The 13,729-nt window shown below is 43.8% G+C and overlaps 2 protein-coding genes across 2 annotated transcripts; both read right to left on the reverse strand.

The window, feature by feature from the left end:
• Positions 1-394: 394 nt before the first annotated feature.
• LOC308125279 (G-protein coupled receptor family C group 5 member D) lies at positions 395-4,411 on the reverse strand. Its single transcript, XM_080488917.1, has 4 exons — positions 3,869-4,411; positions 2,098-3,247; positions 1,118-1,173; positions 395-888 (listed from the first exon to the last, which is right to left on the reverse strand). The coding sequence occupies exons 2-4, from the start codon at positions 3,197-3,199 to the stop codon at positions 799-801; spliced, it is 1,248 nt and encodes a 415-aa protein (XP_080345043.1). The 5' UTR covers positions 3,200-3,247; positions 3,869-4,411; the 3' UTR covers positions 395-798.
• Positions 4,412-6,528: 2,117 nt separating this feature from the next.
• Positions 6,529-8,970, reverse strand: pde6hb (phosphodiesterase 6H, cGMP-specific, cone, gamma, paralog b). Its single transcript, XM_080488918.1, has 3 exons — positions 8,895-8,970; positions 7,489-7,646; positions 6,529-7,401 (listed from the first exon to the last, which is right to left on the reverse strand). The coding sequence occupies exons 2-3, from the start codon at positions 7,629-7,631 to the stop codon at positions 7,284-7,286; spliced, it is 261 nt and encodes an 86-aa protein (XP_080345044.1). The 5' UTR covers positions 7,632-7,646; positions 8,895-8,970; the 3' UTR covers positions 6,529-7,283.
• Positions 8,971-13,729: the final 4,759 nt, after the last annotated feature.

Raw genomic sequence — 13,729 nt, forward strand, 5'->3', positions numbered from 1 at the left:
ACATGTTCTTGTCGAGTCGATGCCTCCAGTAAGGGGTTGACCGGAATCTTACCAGTTGGATGTTTTTCGCACGGAATTCTATTCATGGAGATTAAAAAATATAAGTGTTTATTGTTCCCTACATCAATGCAATACCACCACCCAAAAAAATACGTTAAGTACCTAAAAAGCAGGTGAGACCGCAGAGTTCTGTTTGTGCTGTTGTTTGTTTTTTGTAATGAAGCCACACACACGTGAGCAGAGAACAATACACATCTATAAACATTAACAATGGCAAGTATGCAGACTTTCTTTTGGACGCTGAATTGCTATGACACTCTGGAGGAAAACACTGTTTGTTATTGTTGATGTACACGGACAGAACTATTCACTATAACTGTGGTGCACATGCCCAATGTTTCAGAAACGTTGTGTTTTCAGCCGGAGCGTTTTCGTAAAATTCCATTTGGTTTTTTTTTTTTTATAAAAAGTTGCATTTCCAATGAGCCAAACGGGGCTTTAATCTCAGGATCAGGTTCGGGTAGAAGTTTAGGGTTTGATAGAGCTGAACTGATCCAGAAATGTCACTCTTCTCCATGTTTTCAATGTCTCAAACACACTTAAAAATCATATACATTGTTAATATCTGCTCAAATCTTGTTAGAATCTCATTGCATTTAGGTCCGTTTGAGCAGGGAGACGTCAGAATGGTGAAGGACTGCGGCTCTGCAGGATTCAGACTCGACACTGCTGCGGTAATGACTGTCCTCACAGAAACAGTCCTACGTTCAACGAGTAAGACGTGACACAAATGGGATTTTAATCGTCTCCATAATAGTCATCGTAAGGCTCTTCGAAGTTGGTGGTCTCGGGGCGAGGAATGGTGTAATCCTTCGCAGTGTCGATTTCCTGAAACAAAGACACACACACACACACACACAAGCGCAGAAACATATAATCACACATTTGTCATGTCACTGGAATTAGCACCGCTGATAAACACGGCCATCGTTAACCTTACAAAATGACTTTGCCCTAATTACTCACACTACTAAAAGACCATGGTGTGAAATTACTGGGTGTGAAGAGTTGACTTCAAAAAAATAATAAATAAAAATTTCTTTCCTAATGTACTCACTTGCATGGAGAATTCCGACTCGTAGGGGGACCGCAGTGGTTGTTCGGGTCTCGAGCCTGGAGGGAGATGAACCGGTGCAGTTAGATAATTATCAGGTCATTAGAGGCGACTCATCATGGAGGGGCAGCGTGGGACATGAGCTGAGCCGACTGATGGTGGAAAACGTTTTGGGATGTGCGATAAAGTTTCATTTTGGTTTGCAGGCATTGTCTCAATGTCACTTGGTGACTCTAGAGAGCTTCTTTTTTTTTTTTTGTTATGTTTGAAGATGATTACCTTCATTTTCTGACCAAAAATATTTGAAATGAATCAGTAATTTCTTTGGTTTTAATCTGTTTTAAGGCCAACAAGTTTCTTGTAAGTAATGTTGATACTGAACCGAGAGTGGATGCTATTTGACATTGTTTTTACCAGGATAACCACAGTGATTTTTGTACAGTAAGATAACAGGTTTAAGTTAAAAATTTGGGAAATTATATTTTTTTTGACATTAAAACTCAATATTTTTTTATTTCAAAAACTTTCAATAATAGAAAATGTACCCGTGGCAGTAAGAATAAGATTTTAGTAAATAAGGTAAAAAAACTCCACCTATCTTTTTGAGTGCAACTGAGGACAGCATGGAGACTTTTTGACTGGTATTATAGTGCATGTGTGACGCCATAGCTTCGAAAATAAAATGATAATATTAGCATGTAAGGTAAAGTGTGTGGGTGTGTACAGGTTTATCTATCATTGGGAGGACCACTCTGAGTTTTTTGACCCGCACAACGAGGACAACTGGCATAGTAAGGACATGTGAGCTATGAGTTGCCTCAACTCATTATCTATTGAATTTATTTTTTTAAAAGATCTTTTAGTGCATGTTTCAAGACAATCCAAATAATTGCTAGGTATCAGTGTAATTTCCTTTGATTCCCTCTGCCACTCCCAAGCATAATTTGCAGCCTTTTGACTAACCTGAGTATCTCGGCACTCACCGTCATTCTCATAGCTCCCATTCTCTCTCCCTTCCTTTGGGCTGGCGAGTCCTGGGATGTCGGCGCTCGGGCTGGTCCAGCCTGCGAAGCTCAGCGGGAGATCTTTGGACAAGGCCTCTCCCCTGCAGAACAAGGCAACCTGGGACAACCCGTGCCCCAACAGTAACACCCAGCCATTGGCTACCAGAGCGATACTGAGTACCGGGTCGTCCCATGTCGGCCTTCGGCCTAAGTCAGGGTTTCCCCTGACGAGCATGGTAATCCAGACCACCCATATGCAGACGGAGACCAGTAGTGTGAAGAAGACCAGTCCACCATGTGTCCTCCCCAGGTGGTTGGCGGGTCCCGTGTAGCTGTAGCTGTTGGTACAGCACGAGCGGCACAAATAGTGCAGCGAGAGGATCAAGCTGATGGCCAGGATGCACATCACATAGATCAGCAGCATGACAAACTCCTCCTGGCTGTACTCGCAGGGCTTCTTATCCCGGACCAACACGAGGATCAGCCACTGAGTAGCGATGATAACCTGCACTACAAAGAGCCCGAACGCTATGGCGGGCTCCCCCCAGCCCCGGGCGGCGGCGAAGCCCAGTAGAGAGAGGCTGCGGGCCAGCAGGCAGGAGAAGGCCATGGAGAAGAGCACCCCGAAGAGGAAGAGCCTGGTGGGGCAGGTCTGAGAGGTGAGGCGGATGATGAAGGCGAAGGTGAGGGCGAAGATCCCAGCAGTAGCCAACAGAAACATGGACATAGACGCCACAACGCCTCCTATGCTGTTGCGCTGGTGCCGGGTCGCAACGCATATGCACAGGGACCACAGCAGCAACCCGAAGAGCAAGACAATGCTCAACAGGAAGCCCGCCGCCGCAAGAGTCTCCAGTACGATCCCCCACACTGCCCGGCGGTCGCACAGGTACCGGTACATGGGATGCAGTCCTGTGCCGCAGCCTCTCACCCCAGTCAGAGAATCATTTGAGGGCGTGGCCGTGGTGATTAAGCTGCTGTTGGTTGACTGGCACAGGCAGCTGAGAGGTGCGTAGAAGAAGAGGAGAGGCATAAATAAGTTCTTCAACGTAAAGGCCATTTTGACTTGGGTGGCCCACATGATGATTCAGTCCTTCTTCAAATCTTCTGGTGCGGAAACTCTTTACTCCTGGAAAGAAAAGCAAATGTCAGCACAGAGGACTCGCTGAACATAAATTGTCCGATCTGACTCTGTGAAATGAAATGGAATGATATTGAAGATAATGCTCAGTTCACTGGTAGGGGGAAAAAAAAAAAAAAGAAAAGGACACAGTTGTTCGACAGTGAGTGTGAAGACAAAGGGAGTGAGGAGGGAGTGTATAAACATGCCAGAACAAGGCAGAGGAGTGTGTGAGCCGCGGCTCAGGCTCAAGGAAAAAGCAGCTGAGACACGGTGACGCTGACAACGAATATGAAAGTGACAGAAAAATCCGCCTCATGGATTGTGGCTGTTACGCAGCTCAAACTGGACGGATATAGATATCCATGCCTGATTGTTGTCACTTCCTGCAGCCCTCGGTGTGTGCTTTGACCTTTGGGTGATTTTAATGATGGATAGACAGGAGGTATGCCCCCCCAGTAATAACCTCACTTTGTCAAATGAGCAAGTGCTGAACTAGCTCTGGTATTTCTACTAAATCACGTTTGGTGTTAAATTAAACACAAATTCCAAATAACAACAGATATGTTTTGACTTCAGAAAACTACCCAGAGGAACGCCAGACTAACCTTTAATAGAAAAAGCACTTACCCTTTATGATTTTTGACCAAACACGTCAAGGTGTAAATTTCAGTTTCCGAAGTCTTGGCTCTTGTAAACTCCCTTGTTGGCAGTTGCTGTTTGGCACCTCCTACCCTGAAGACGAACCCATGTCCTGGTGATATTGAAGTAACATGAAGAGGACGAGTTGAGGTCCGAACAGGATTGTTCACCGCCCCCCCCCTTGCATCAACGCATGTGAAGATCAGAAACCTGCACCCCTTCTCTCCGTCCAGACGCCTCCTGTCTGTCCTGCTTCACTGCGTCCCTCCCTGAGACTATAGGTGAGGCTCACGCACCTGGAAGTGATGACAAGAGCCAAGCCACGCCTCCCCAGGTATAAATCCTGTTTCCCTTATGAATTTGCATCCTATTTGCTGAGAGCACAAGCCCCTTGATCCTGAGCAACCGGAGTGTCTCGAGCAGGTATATTCCACTTCGTCATGTGAAACACGTGCTCAGCAGGGGCAAGAAGCACATTTTTGTCAGGGCGAGTCTTAAGGCAAGTCAGTCTGACTCATTGCCGTCTCATCTGGATACACAACAGACGCGGGAGTTGCTGTAGTTACTGGTTAATCACAGAAACGACAGGTAAACTTGAGGAGTTGGCCTCGGGGAGAGTTGCATCAAGAATAGAGAGGGCTTCTGACTGTTGTCTTTCACAAGCCTGTACGTTACGCCTTCATTCATGCCTGCACAAGCAGAGTGTTTATAGGGTGTGTTCGGTTGAATCTGAAGTCACTCTTCAGGTCTGGGTTCACTCTGTGGCACAAGCCCCAGAGACTCACAGCTTTATCTTTTCCATTATCAAACCTGCTTGTTGCAGGAGCAGAGCAAATTCCTATATTTGAGTCTGTAGCTTGTAAACATTAGCAGCTGCTCAATATTTGAAAACACTTAATAGGTTGCGTCTCGCATGGTGGGTTGTTTTTTTTGTTTGTTTGTTTTTGCCAGTCATTCAGGCCAGATAATGAGAACATAATTTTTGGAAGTGATCCCGCAGTAACCCGAGTGCCTGGGAAATGTTGATGAGCAGCAACAATGTTGACGGATGTGGACAGATTGCATGCAGAGATGTTTGTTCAGTGTTTGATGTTAGCTATGTCTGTCTCCTGTTGTTTCTATGGTTTGTAGAATTTGTTATGATAGTTCATTTCAATATCAAAACACCTGTGCAATTCCACCTATCACCAATAGGGGGTCAGTCTCACAAACCATGAATATACAACACAGACTTGTGTGGGGTTTTTTCCCAGATCATTAGTTACAGGTTAAAAGTAAATTGTTACTTGTGACAAAAAATCTTAGGCCTGGTTTTTTTTTTCAATTAGGAAAGTTGTCAAGAATTGTTTTTATTTATAATGTATAAGGGAATGTACTATAAAGAAGATGGGGGAGGGGCTGAAATAAAATGCAAATTTAAGATTATCTACAGATTATGTTTGCAAGTACAGTAATAACATCTTAGGAAAAATCTGACGAGAGTTCCAGCAACATTAAGGCTCCACTTACACAATGTTTTTAAGTGAAAACGGAAAACTTTTGGGTGACCATGTACGGGACGACAGTGGCCGGAGCCACTGAAAGTGCAACTATTTGAAATTGGCTCTGTGGAAATGGAGGAAAATGCAACTTTTCTGACACACTGTTACTGCGAACATGCATCATGGCTGTTAATAGTTGTTCTCCACATGGGTGAGTAGATGGACAATAACAAATGTTCGCCTCCAGCGTGTCATGACTCCCAGTCGATATTCTCCTGGGACTTGGTAGTTTTATAGATGAGTCACTGAAATAACAATCCAACTTCATCGTCTGCTCTTTCGACTGTCCGTGTACTCGCCTTTGTTGATGTTTATAGCTTATTGTTCTCTGTATGCATGTGTGGTTTGAGTACAAAAACAAACAGCACCCTCTAGTGGAGGTGAATTTAGTACAGCCGTGATGCGCATAACATCAAGAGCTGAACATTAGGGCCTTTTTGACGTGTTCTCAGGGGAAAGATCTGATATTCAGGTTATTGTTTAACTAACTAACTAACTAACATTTTCATCAAAGGCAGCAACGTACATTCATCTAGATTTCCTATAGATAAGTTAATGTATGAGGTCAGTGTTAACATTAGATAATTACATTGAAATCGTCCCTGTTTGGTTGATGTAGTGTTTATATCCTCTCCATCTCTTGTACAGTTATCGTAAATATTAAATAAGCAATGTTTTTTCTTCCACCATGAAAAAAGCCTGCTGGCCAGTTCAGTACAAAATTACTTTGGATCCCTCACTAGCTCGAAATCGACATTAGATTTTGTTTTTTGGATTCTAAAAAGCAGTAATTAAATTTCTATTAAATTCATTAAATAGTCCAATAACACATTGAATCAAGGAGATTGCCCCAATCCAACAAGACTAAGTGAAAGCTTTTTTTTTTTTAGCTGTTTCTCAGTACTTGTTATCTAATCTTTTGATTCTTCTATATCACTTTAAGTACATTTCTGTAGAATTAACTGAAACCTGGGTTTTCTGTAAATCTAAACAGGACTGTACAGCCTCCGCGAGCACCACCCTCAGAATACCTTATTTCACATGTAAAAGCACAAAGTGGCAAGTGTGGTGAGAAAATGTGTGAAAATAAAGAGAACGGACAACATGAATTCTAAAAATAAACACCTTTTATTGCAGCTATCAGGGCATACCGCTTCGAAGTACATATTTTGTGTTCGGGAACACAAAACACAAGTGCTTTTATTTCTTTTCTAAGTAGGGTTCGGATCGCAGCAGACGGAGAGAGATGGGATTAAAGGGAGTTCCTCCTCAGTGTTCACGTGGGATAACTGTGAGCATTGAAGCTTTCTTCGTCGCGGCTCTCCTTGCATCCATTGGTGTTTCACAGCCACTCTCGTACAAGGAGTAGAAAATACAATGCGAAATAAAAGGGGGGAGGAAGTACAAAAGGTGAGCGTAGAAGACAAGGTAGAAAGGTTCAATACTGCGAACAAATTATATTTACATTTTAACAGACTGCTAGAAGCAAATACAGGCTAGTGTTAACTCGTGTTTTTGCTTGCGTCCATTGCCGTTGATGGGGAGGGGTGGGAGGGGGAGGGGCGTCATAGGTGGATGAAGTGGGGGCGGAGGAAGTTGCCTTAAGGTCTTTTTCTCGTCTTTTCATTTCAAGTATAAATACTGTAAACAGTATCATATAATAATAATAATAACAATAACAATATAAAAATAAGAACATGATTAAGCCTTCCCTCCACTCGGTGGAGTTAAGCCTGAGGTAGCGAGACGAGAGGGTGTTAGGTGGAAGGACGGCAGCCTTATGGTGGCGTGCCAAGCCGAGGCGGAGAGAAGGCAGGGCGGAGAGGGTCAGGGGAAGGGGCGGAAGGCAGGAGGCAGCAGGTTTAGATGATGCCGTATTTGGCCAAGTCGCTGAGCTCCATGTCGCCGAAGGCTTCCCAGGGGCACACCACTGTGAAGTCTGTGCCGAGGCCCTCCATGCCCGGGATGTCGTCACCAAAGCTGGAGAAGAGAAGAAGGGTCAGAGGCTGCGTCTCCTTTTCTACAAACTCATTTGAGATGGTGGCTTCATGTGGATGGGATTCTTACCCCTTCTGGCCTGGCCTGGGGGCTTTGCTCTTGAATGTGCGAGTCTGCCTCTGCTTGAACTTGGGCGGTCCCTTCTTGGGCGTTGTGGGGCCCTGCGACCCGCCAGGGGCCAGGGCGCTTCCTGCAGGGGGCGCCGAATTCATGTCTGCTCACGGTCACTGAAAAAAAAAAAAAAGGGAAAAGCAAAGCGTCAGTACTTGTGTTTGACTTCCCCCGACTTCTCCTAAACCCGTTTCCCTCCTAATCTCAATCAGTGGAGATTAGAACAGATTATGTTGAACAGCCGGATTAGCTCTAATCCCACTGTGATCCCCGACAGACTAATTGTCCTTGTTGGACAACAGGAATGCCGCGTGCAATACGGAAACAACCTTTAATCTTGACCTCAAACTTTTCCATTAGCTCAGACTTGGCTGCTCATTCCTCTCAGAAATCTTCCCAGATCACCTCATCATGCTGCGCTCTATTGTTTCCAGCGTGCAGGCAGGCAGGCAATCTCATGAACAACGCATCCCTGTTTGTTCCTCGTGTCAACATTCTCAAAACCCGATCTTAAGTGGCATCCCGGCTAAGCCCGGCTTCTTACCCCCGTTCCTCTGCCTGCTGACTCTGGTAATCCTGTTGGGGCCACTTTGAAAACGATGGAAAACACTTCGATTTTTTTTTTGCAGGCTACGTAACCCAAACCTACGCAGCGCTGCAGATCTGTGCTGCCTGAGGATAAAGGATGCAGAGTTTCTCCCTGAGCAGACCGACTTCCAGCTCTGGTGTGGGAAGATGCTGCGAGGCCGCGCTATGACGAAGCATCCCGGCAGGTCATTAGCCATCTGTCTGCTGCTGAAGTCAATCCTCTTTACACAGAGCATTATAAATTACACACACCTGTTCTCCTCTTTCGATTTCCACTCATGTCTTTTCAACGTTCGCCTTTTCCTCAGCCATGAAAACTTTTGACTTTTAGATGGAACTTCCTTCTTATTCCACTTTTTCACAGGAGCCTTTTTTTGGGGGGGGGGGTTAAGCAGTGCTCAGTAAGAAATAACTTTTTGTCTTCCTCAGCTTGTTCTCCCTTATTCCTTCTTCACCGTAAAAGCAAGTTGCATGAGAGACATCGAGTTTGATTGTGAAAACAGTGACCATGCATTGATTTAACAACCAGTCAGATACAGTTTTTCAGTTTTCTCACGATAGTAAACTTGTTTTAATGGATAAATCCCTGAACACTGCTTCGTTTCTTTAGCCTCGGTTTTTCAGCCAACATTTATTTTGGTTTCTCATTGCATTGACACTCATTGCTTTAGGCTTCATCCTCAAACAGCATTAGGCTCCTGCAGCAACATTCATGTTAACAGTGTAAAGTGAAATAGCTTGAGTCAGCAGAGTGGCGTTGTGCGGGTCGCTCTCACCTCAGGTCGCGGATATCCCAAGAGGCCGCTTCCAGTCGCTCCTCACAGTCTCTTCCTTCTCCTTGAATTTGTGAGTTGCAATGTCACTGCTGCGCCTTTATATCTTCACCTCTAATCCCCAAATCGCCCTCTTTCCAGTCACATGTTCACCAGGAAAAGGTCATCCAAACTTCTACACGGATCTGGTGCGCCCCGCCCCGCCTTCCTGATTCTTGGTGTCCTAGTTCCCGCTGCCCCCCCCCCCCTCCACCCGTGCCTGTTCCATCGCTCGCTGTGACAGTGTCAAAGATCAATCTCGAAGGATTTCATCAGGCTTATCCGCCTAAATCTCAGACGGGCTGACGGTCGCGTTTCAGTTCCATGTGACGCTTTCTGTTCACATGTGAGACCTCGTTGGCTTATTTGTCCTTAAAACAAAGCCTCACTATTTAAAGTACTGATTCCTACGACGCTGTAAACAACCTGAATGCATCGCTTATCATGAAAAACCTTTTGAAACATTGAATTTTACCTGACTTTCATTCTGATTCACTTCTTGCGTGTTTGTATTGAGAGCCAAACTTGAATGCAGGTGCTATTTGAAGCGTTTAATCAGCTTCAGGCTCACTGCCAAAAAAGTGGACCTGCAGGTTATTATACTAAAAAGTCTTAGGGATATTCACTGGATTGACCTGTTTGCTTTGGATCGGACTGGATTTTGACACATTTGCAAGAACTGTATTCCCAAGAGCTTCTTTAAATATATTATTATAGCTCCACAACAGGAGTTTGGCAACCGAGCTGCAGGACACCTGCAGCCATAGTGGGAGGAACGACGGGACTTTAAACTGATAAATACCAGCCGCTTATTAAGAAGCACTAGAAACTGAAGGAGAAGCTGCAGTTTGGTCAAACAAGAGAACGTCTTTGCTGTCATATTATTTGTTGTTATTTTGTCTGACAAAGTTTCTTTGTTGGATGTAAAGAAATACCTCACAGCACATTGTAAACAGAGAGAACTAATGCACATATTTGAAATATAGTTTATCACTTTATGGCGTGAAAAAGAAAACCTGTAAATAAGCCGTAGAGGACTTCTGGTTGAGCTGCCTGGCCACAGTGAGACGAAAATGTTGATCTAAAGGGAGGATCCCAGATTAGTTTTGAAGCAAGATAAATACTGAGAAAGGCTGTGAAACATCCAACTGGACTTAAACTTAAAACTCGTTCAATCATCCAGTTAGTGAATTTACAGACACTAGCACCCGAAGAACAACAACCCAAAACCAGAGGTGTCAAAATCATTTCAGTTGAAGCACCACATGCAACTCATTTTGATATTGAGTGAGCCGGAGCGGTCAAATCTTCCCATTAGAACCTTGGAAATGAACTTTTAAAGTTTTTCTTTGTTGTGGTTGTTGCGTTGTCGTGGATTACAAATTCAAAATATAGGCAATTTTGATGAAACCTTCCTGTGTAAAATACAGTGAAATGTCCAGAAAACTTCTCCTGTAGTTGTTTTTACAAACTCATACTGAAAGGATGGCTTCGAGGCTCGTTTGCGTGGTAATTATCAGCGGTATCCCAGATCGGGTCTCAGTGTTGTGTTGTGTCTAATGTTTTTTTTTGGAATTTTTCCAATATGCTTGGTGGTTTGGCGTGCCGGGCCGGATTTATTCAGTTTGGCACCCCTAATTCTAAGGAACCACAAATGTTTGAGCAGCATTTTTACATCAATTCATCACGAACATGCAAACTACATTGTTTTCAAATTTTCCAGCCATTGGTAAGTACGGAACTTTTCAGAAATAGAAATGCAAAAACGATGCATTTTCACTTGAAACGTTGTCGTGTAAACGGGGCTTCAGAGCGAAGTGGAAAAAATACCGTTTTTTATGCAACTTGGGGAAAAAAGAACTAAACGAATTTTTAAAAAACTCTTTTTGGTGACTTTTGAACATCCATGTTGTATTTTAACTCAATGGGATAGAAGACACAGAAGCGGTGTGGGATTGAGGCCGATCGTGTTCGGCACTGTGAGGTTTTCAGGACAGGACGATGGATAAGCCTCTTTGGGAGCACGTTGTCTCAAGATCTAGAGAGGAGGTGGCCTCTTTAAAGCCCACTGCCATTTAATGTCGATTTTCTCTTTAAACCTATAGGTTTCCCGATCAGAAATCTCTCTCACGCGTCATAAATCTACCGGCTCCATATGTGTGAAAAAACGTTTGAATCCTTCGACGTCTGTGACTCTGCGTCACACGGCTCAGGTCACCTGCCTCGTCCCGGTGCAGTTGAAGCTTTGCAGACGTGCTGCTGTGACCACAGTTTAACACCTAATCTTGTTTATCTGTGATACGTCTCGCAGGTCAGTGTGTCAAGTCTCGGAGCGGACCCTCGCTCCGTCTGCGTGCCAACACGTATTAATTAGATTAAAGGAACCGAAAAATAAATGGCACAGGGGTTCAAAAATATGACGCAAGAAGGGAAGATTGGACGTTTTTTACAGCTGGTCAGATTGATGTAAACACGAGCTGAGTGTGACTTCAGAGGACAAATCTGCTCTTTCATGATGGTTATGAATTTCCCGAGTGTGCGTTGATACGTACAGTACATACCATCTTCCCGCCGCACAAGAAGCTCAAACAGGCCGTGAGCAGCTATTCCCAGGCATGCCAACACACCTTTTTTAGAACTTTTTTTGAAACCAGAAAAAAAAAAAAAGTCTAGACAGGAGTAAGCCACAGTCTCTAGCGTCGCTCTGGACTCCCCAGATGCTGAACTTACACTTTGTATCCAAGGCAAATTTATATGTTTGAAGTTCATCGCAGGTTTAAATTTAAAGCCTATGAATAGAGAGGAGAAAAGAAAAACAACGTGACCTTTAGCACAAACACAAGCTTTACTCCCTCTGCACTCCTGTGTGGAAGAGAAGCCGCCTGGAAGCTGGCAGCGACGGAGCCGCCGAGATAAAGGAGTGCGAGGTTTCGGCTCACTCAGCTCGTTTTTGTAAGTCGGTTCCACTAAAAGACAGTTTGTCCTTGAAATATCAAGTTTAACTAAGGCCTCCTGATTAAATTAACCCATCAGAAGCAAAAAAAAAATTTAAAATGAACTGGCTGCTTTAACCCTTTGGTGCCCTTCTAAACTGTCCAAAAGAGCAAATTTTGAGATTTGTAGTTCACTCATAGATCCGGGCGAGCTTTGATAAAACATCATTTTTAATCCATCTTTTATTAGTGTCGAGTCCAGTTTTGTTGGTTAGATCTCAGTCAACCCAATTTGAGGGAGGTCAGACGTAATCCATCCATCTTCCTTCCTGCTTCATCCACATGGGGTCTCACTAAAAAGCCCAGACATCGCTGGGCTCTTCACGGGGGACCCAGGCTGGGGTCAAAGGTCGAACCTCGGGGCTTCCTCCCAGTGGGATGTGGCTGGTTAACTTGTGGTCAAAGTGTTGTGCTAACTAGCTGTAGTGCTCAAACTGACAGCGTCTGCTGCCTGAAACTTTAACCGCTTATCGTCTAAATAGTCTTGTAGAAGCAACAATTTAAAAAAAAAAAAACAGCTTGTTGAAGCAATGTTATGTTTCTAATATGGGAACTTGTCACTAAGAAGCCCTCAAGTCAGTTGTTTAGATAAACAGCTACTGTAGAGACCTTAAAGTGGTCAAACTAATAATAAGTGTACATGCAGCTCGATGAACCGCACACGTTGGAACGTTTCATCTCAGTATGAATGGAGTGCAGGCGGCTCAGACTGTCTGCTCTGTTGGTAAATATGGGGTCAGATGCTGGCGGCGACCTGATATCTCTGTTGAGGAAGGAAGACGCAGCAGATCCTGCACAGACCTATTTTTAACATCCATCACTTCTTAATCCGGTCTCCACACAGTTCAGACAGGTCACCGATATTTGAGCGCTGACCACCTGAAAACACATGACATCAGTGTTGCATATAAACACCCGAGTCAGTCAGACATATATATTCACTATCCGGAGAGGAACTCCACTGTTCGATTTTATGCCCAAATCTGAGAAACTCTCATAGTTGCTCCATGGAAGAGCTTGATACACTTTAATGATCTTGTGGAGAAGGTTTCAAACTGACAGGGAGCAAAATAATATCCCACGTTTTGTTCCGTTTTTGAAAGTGACCCTTCATACTGTCATCGACTTTCTCTCTAGAGGAAGGATGAAAAGAATTAAGAGTTGATCCTTCCTGAGAAGTGAAATATGTCTGTGAGCACACACACAAGAAAAAAAGCACTGCCGTTGATGTCCTGGATTATATTTAATTTTATTTATTTATGATTACTTTTGATTCTCTGTTCTTGCTCTCCTAGTTATTCTATTTTACATTCCGTGTTTTCTTTCCTGTCATAACTCTTGTTTAGAAAGTGCTTTGTAAATCAATAAGTCATTACATTTGGACATTTTTTTTACAGAGTTATTCATTTTCCTCTTCCCTCCACTCAGATTAACAGTCTGTCGCTCAGTTTACAGAAAATGTGCTTAAAATGCAGCGGGCGACGAGCTCCATTCATGCGTTTCCACCCCCCCACCCCCCCGCTTCTCTGCTCTCAGCTTCCAAGTGCAAAATCCTTTCAGTTTCACAGCAAATCTTTCACTGTTGTTGCATCCAGCAGAGTGCTCTTTTATATACCAAATTCACTGAAGTAAATCAATTTATTTCCGATTTATTTAGTCTTTAGTTCTATAACGTGTACACGTCAACCCTGGGGACTTTTTGCTAAGGGTATTTCAGGGGTCATTTTTCACAGTTTCTTTTTTAGAATCTTTTAAAATAGTGGTATTATGTTTACTAAAATCTGTAGGAAAAATGTAAAAGCGGAC

This window comes from Lipophrys pholis, assembly GCF_963383615.2.
Source record: "Lipophrys pholis genome assembly, chromosome: 19".
Lineage (NCBI taxonomy): Eukaryota > Metazoa > Chordata > Actinopteri > Blenniiformes > Blenniidae > Lipophrys > Lipophrys pholis.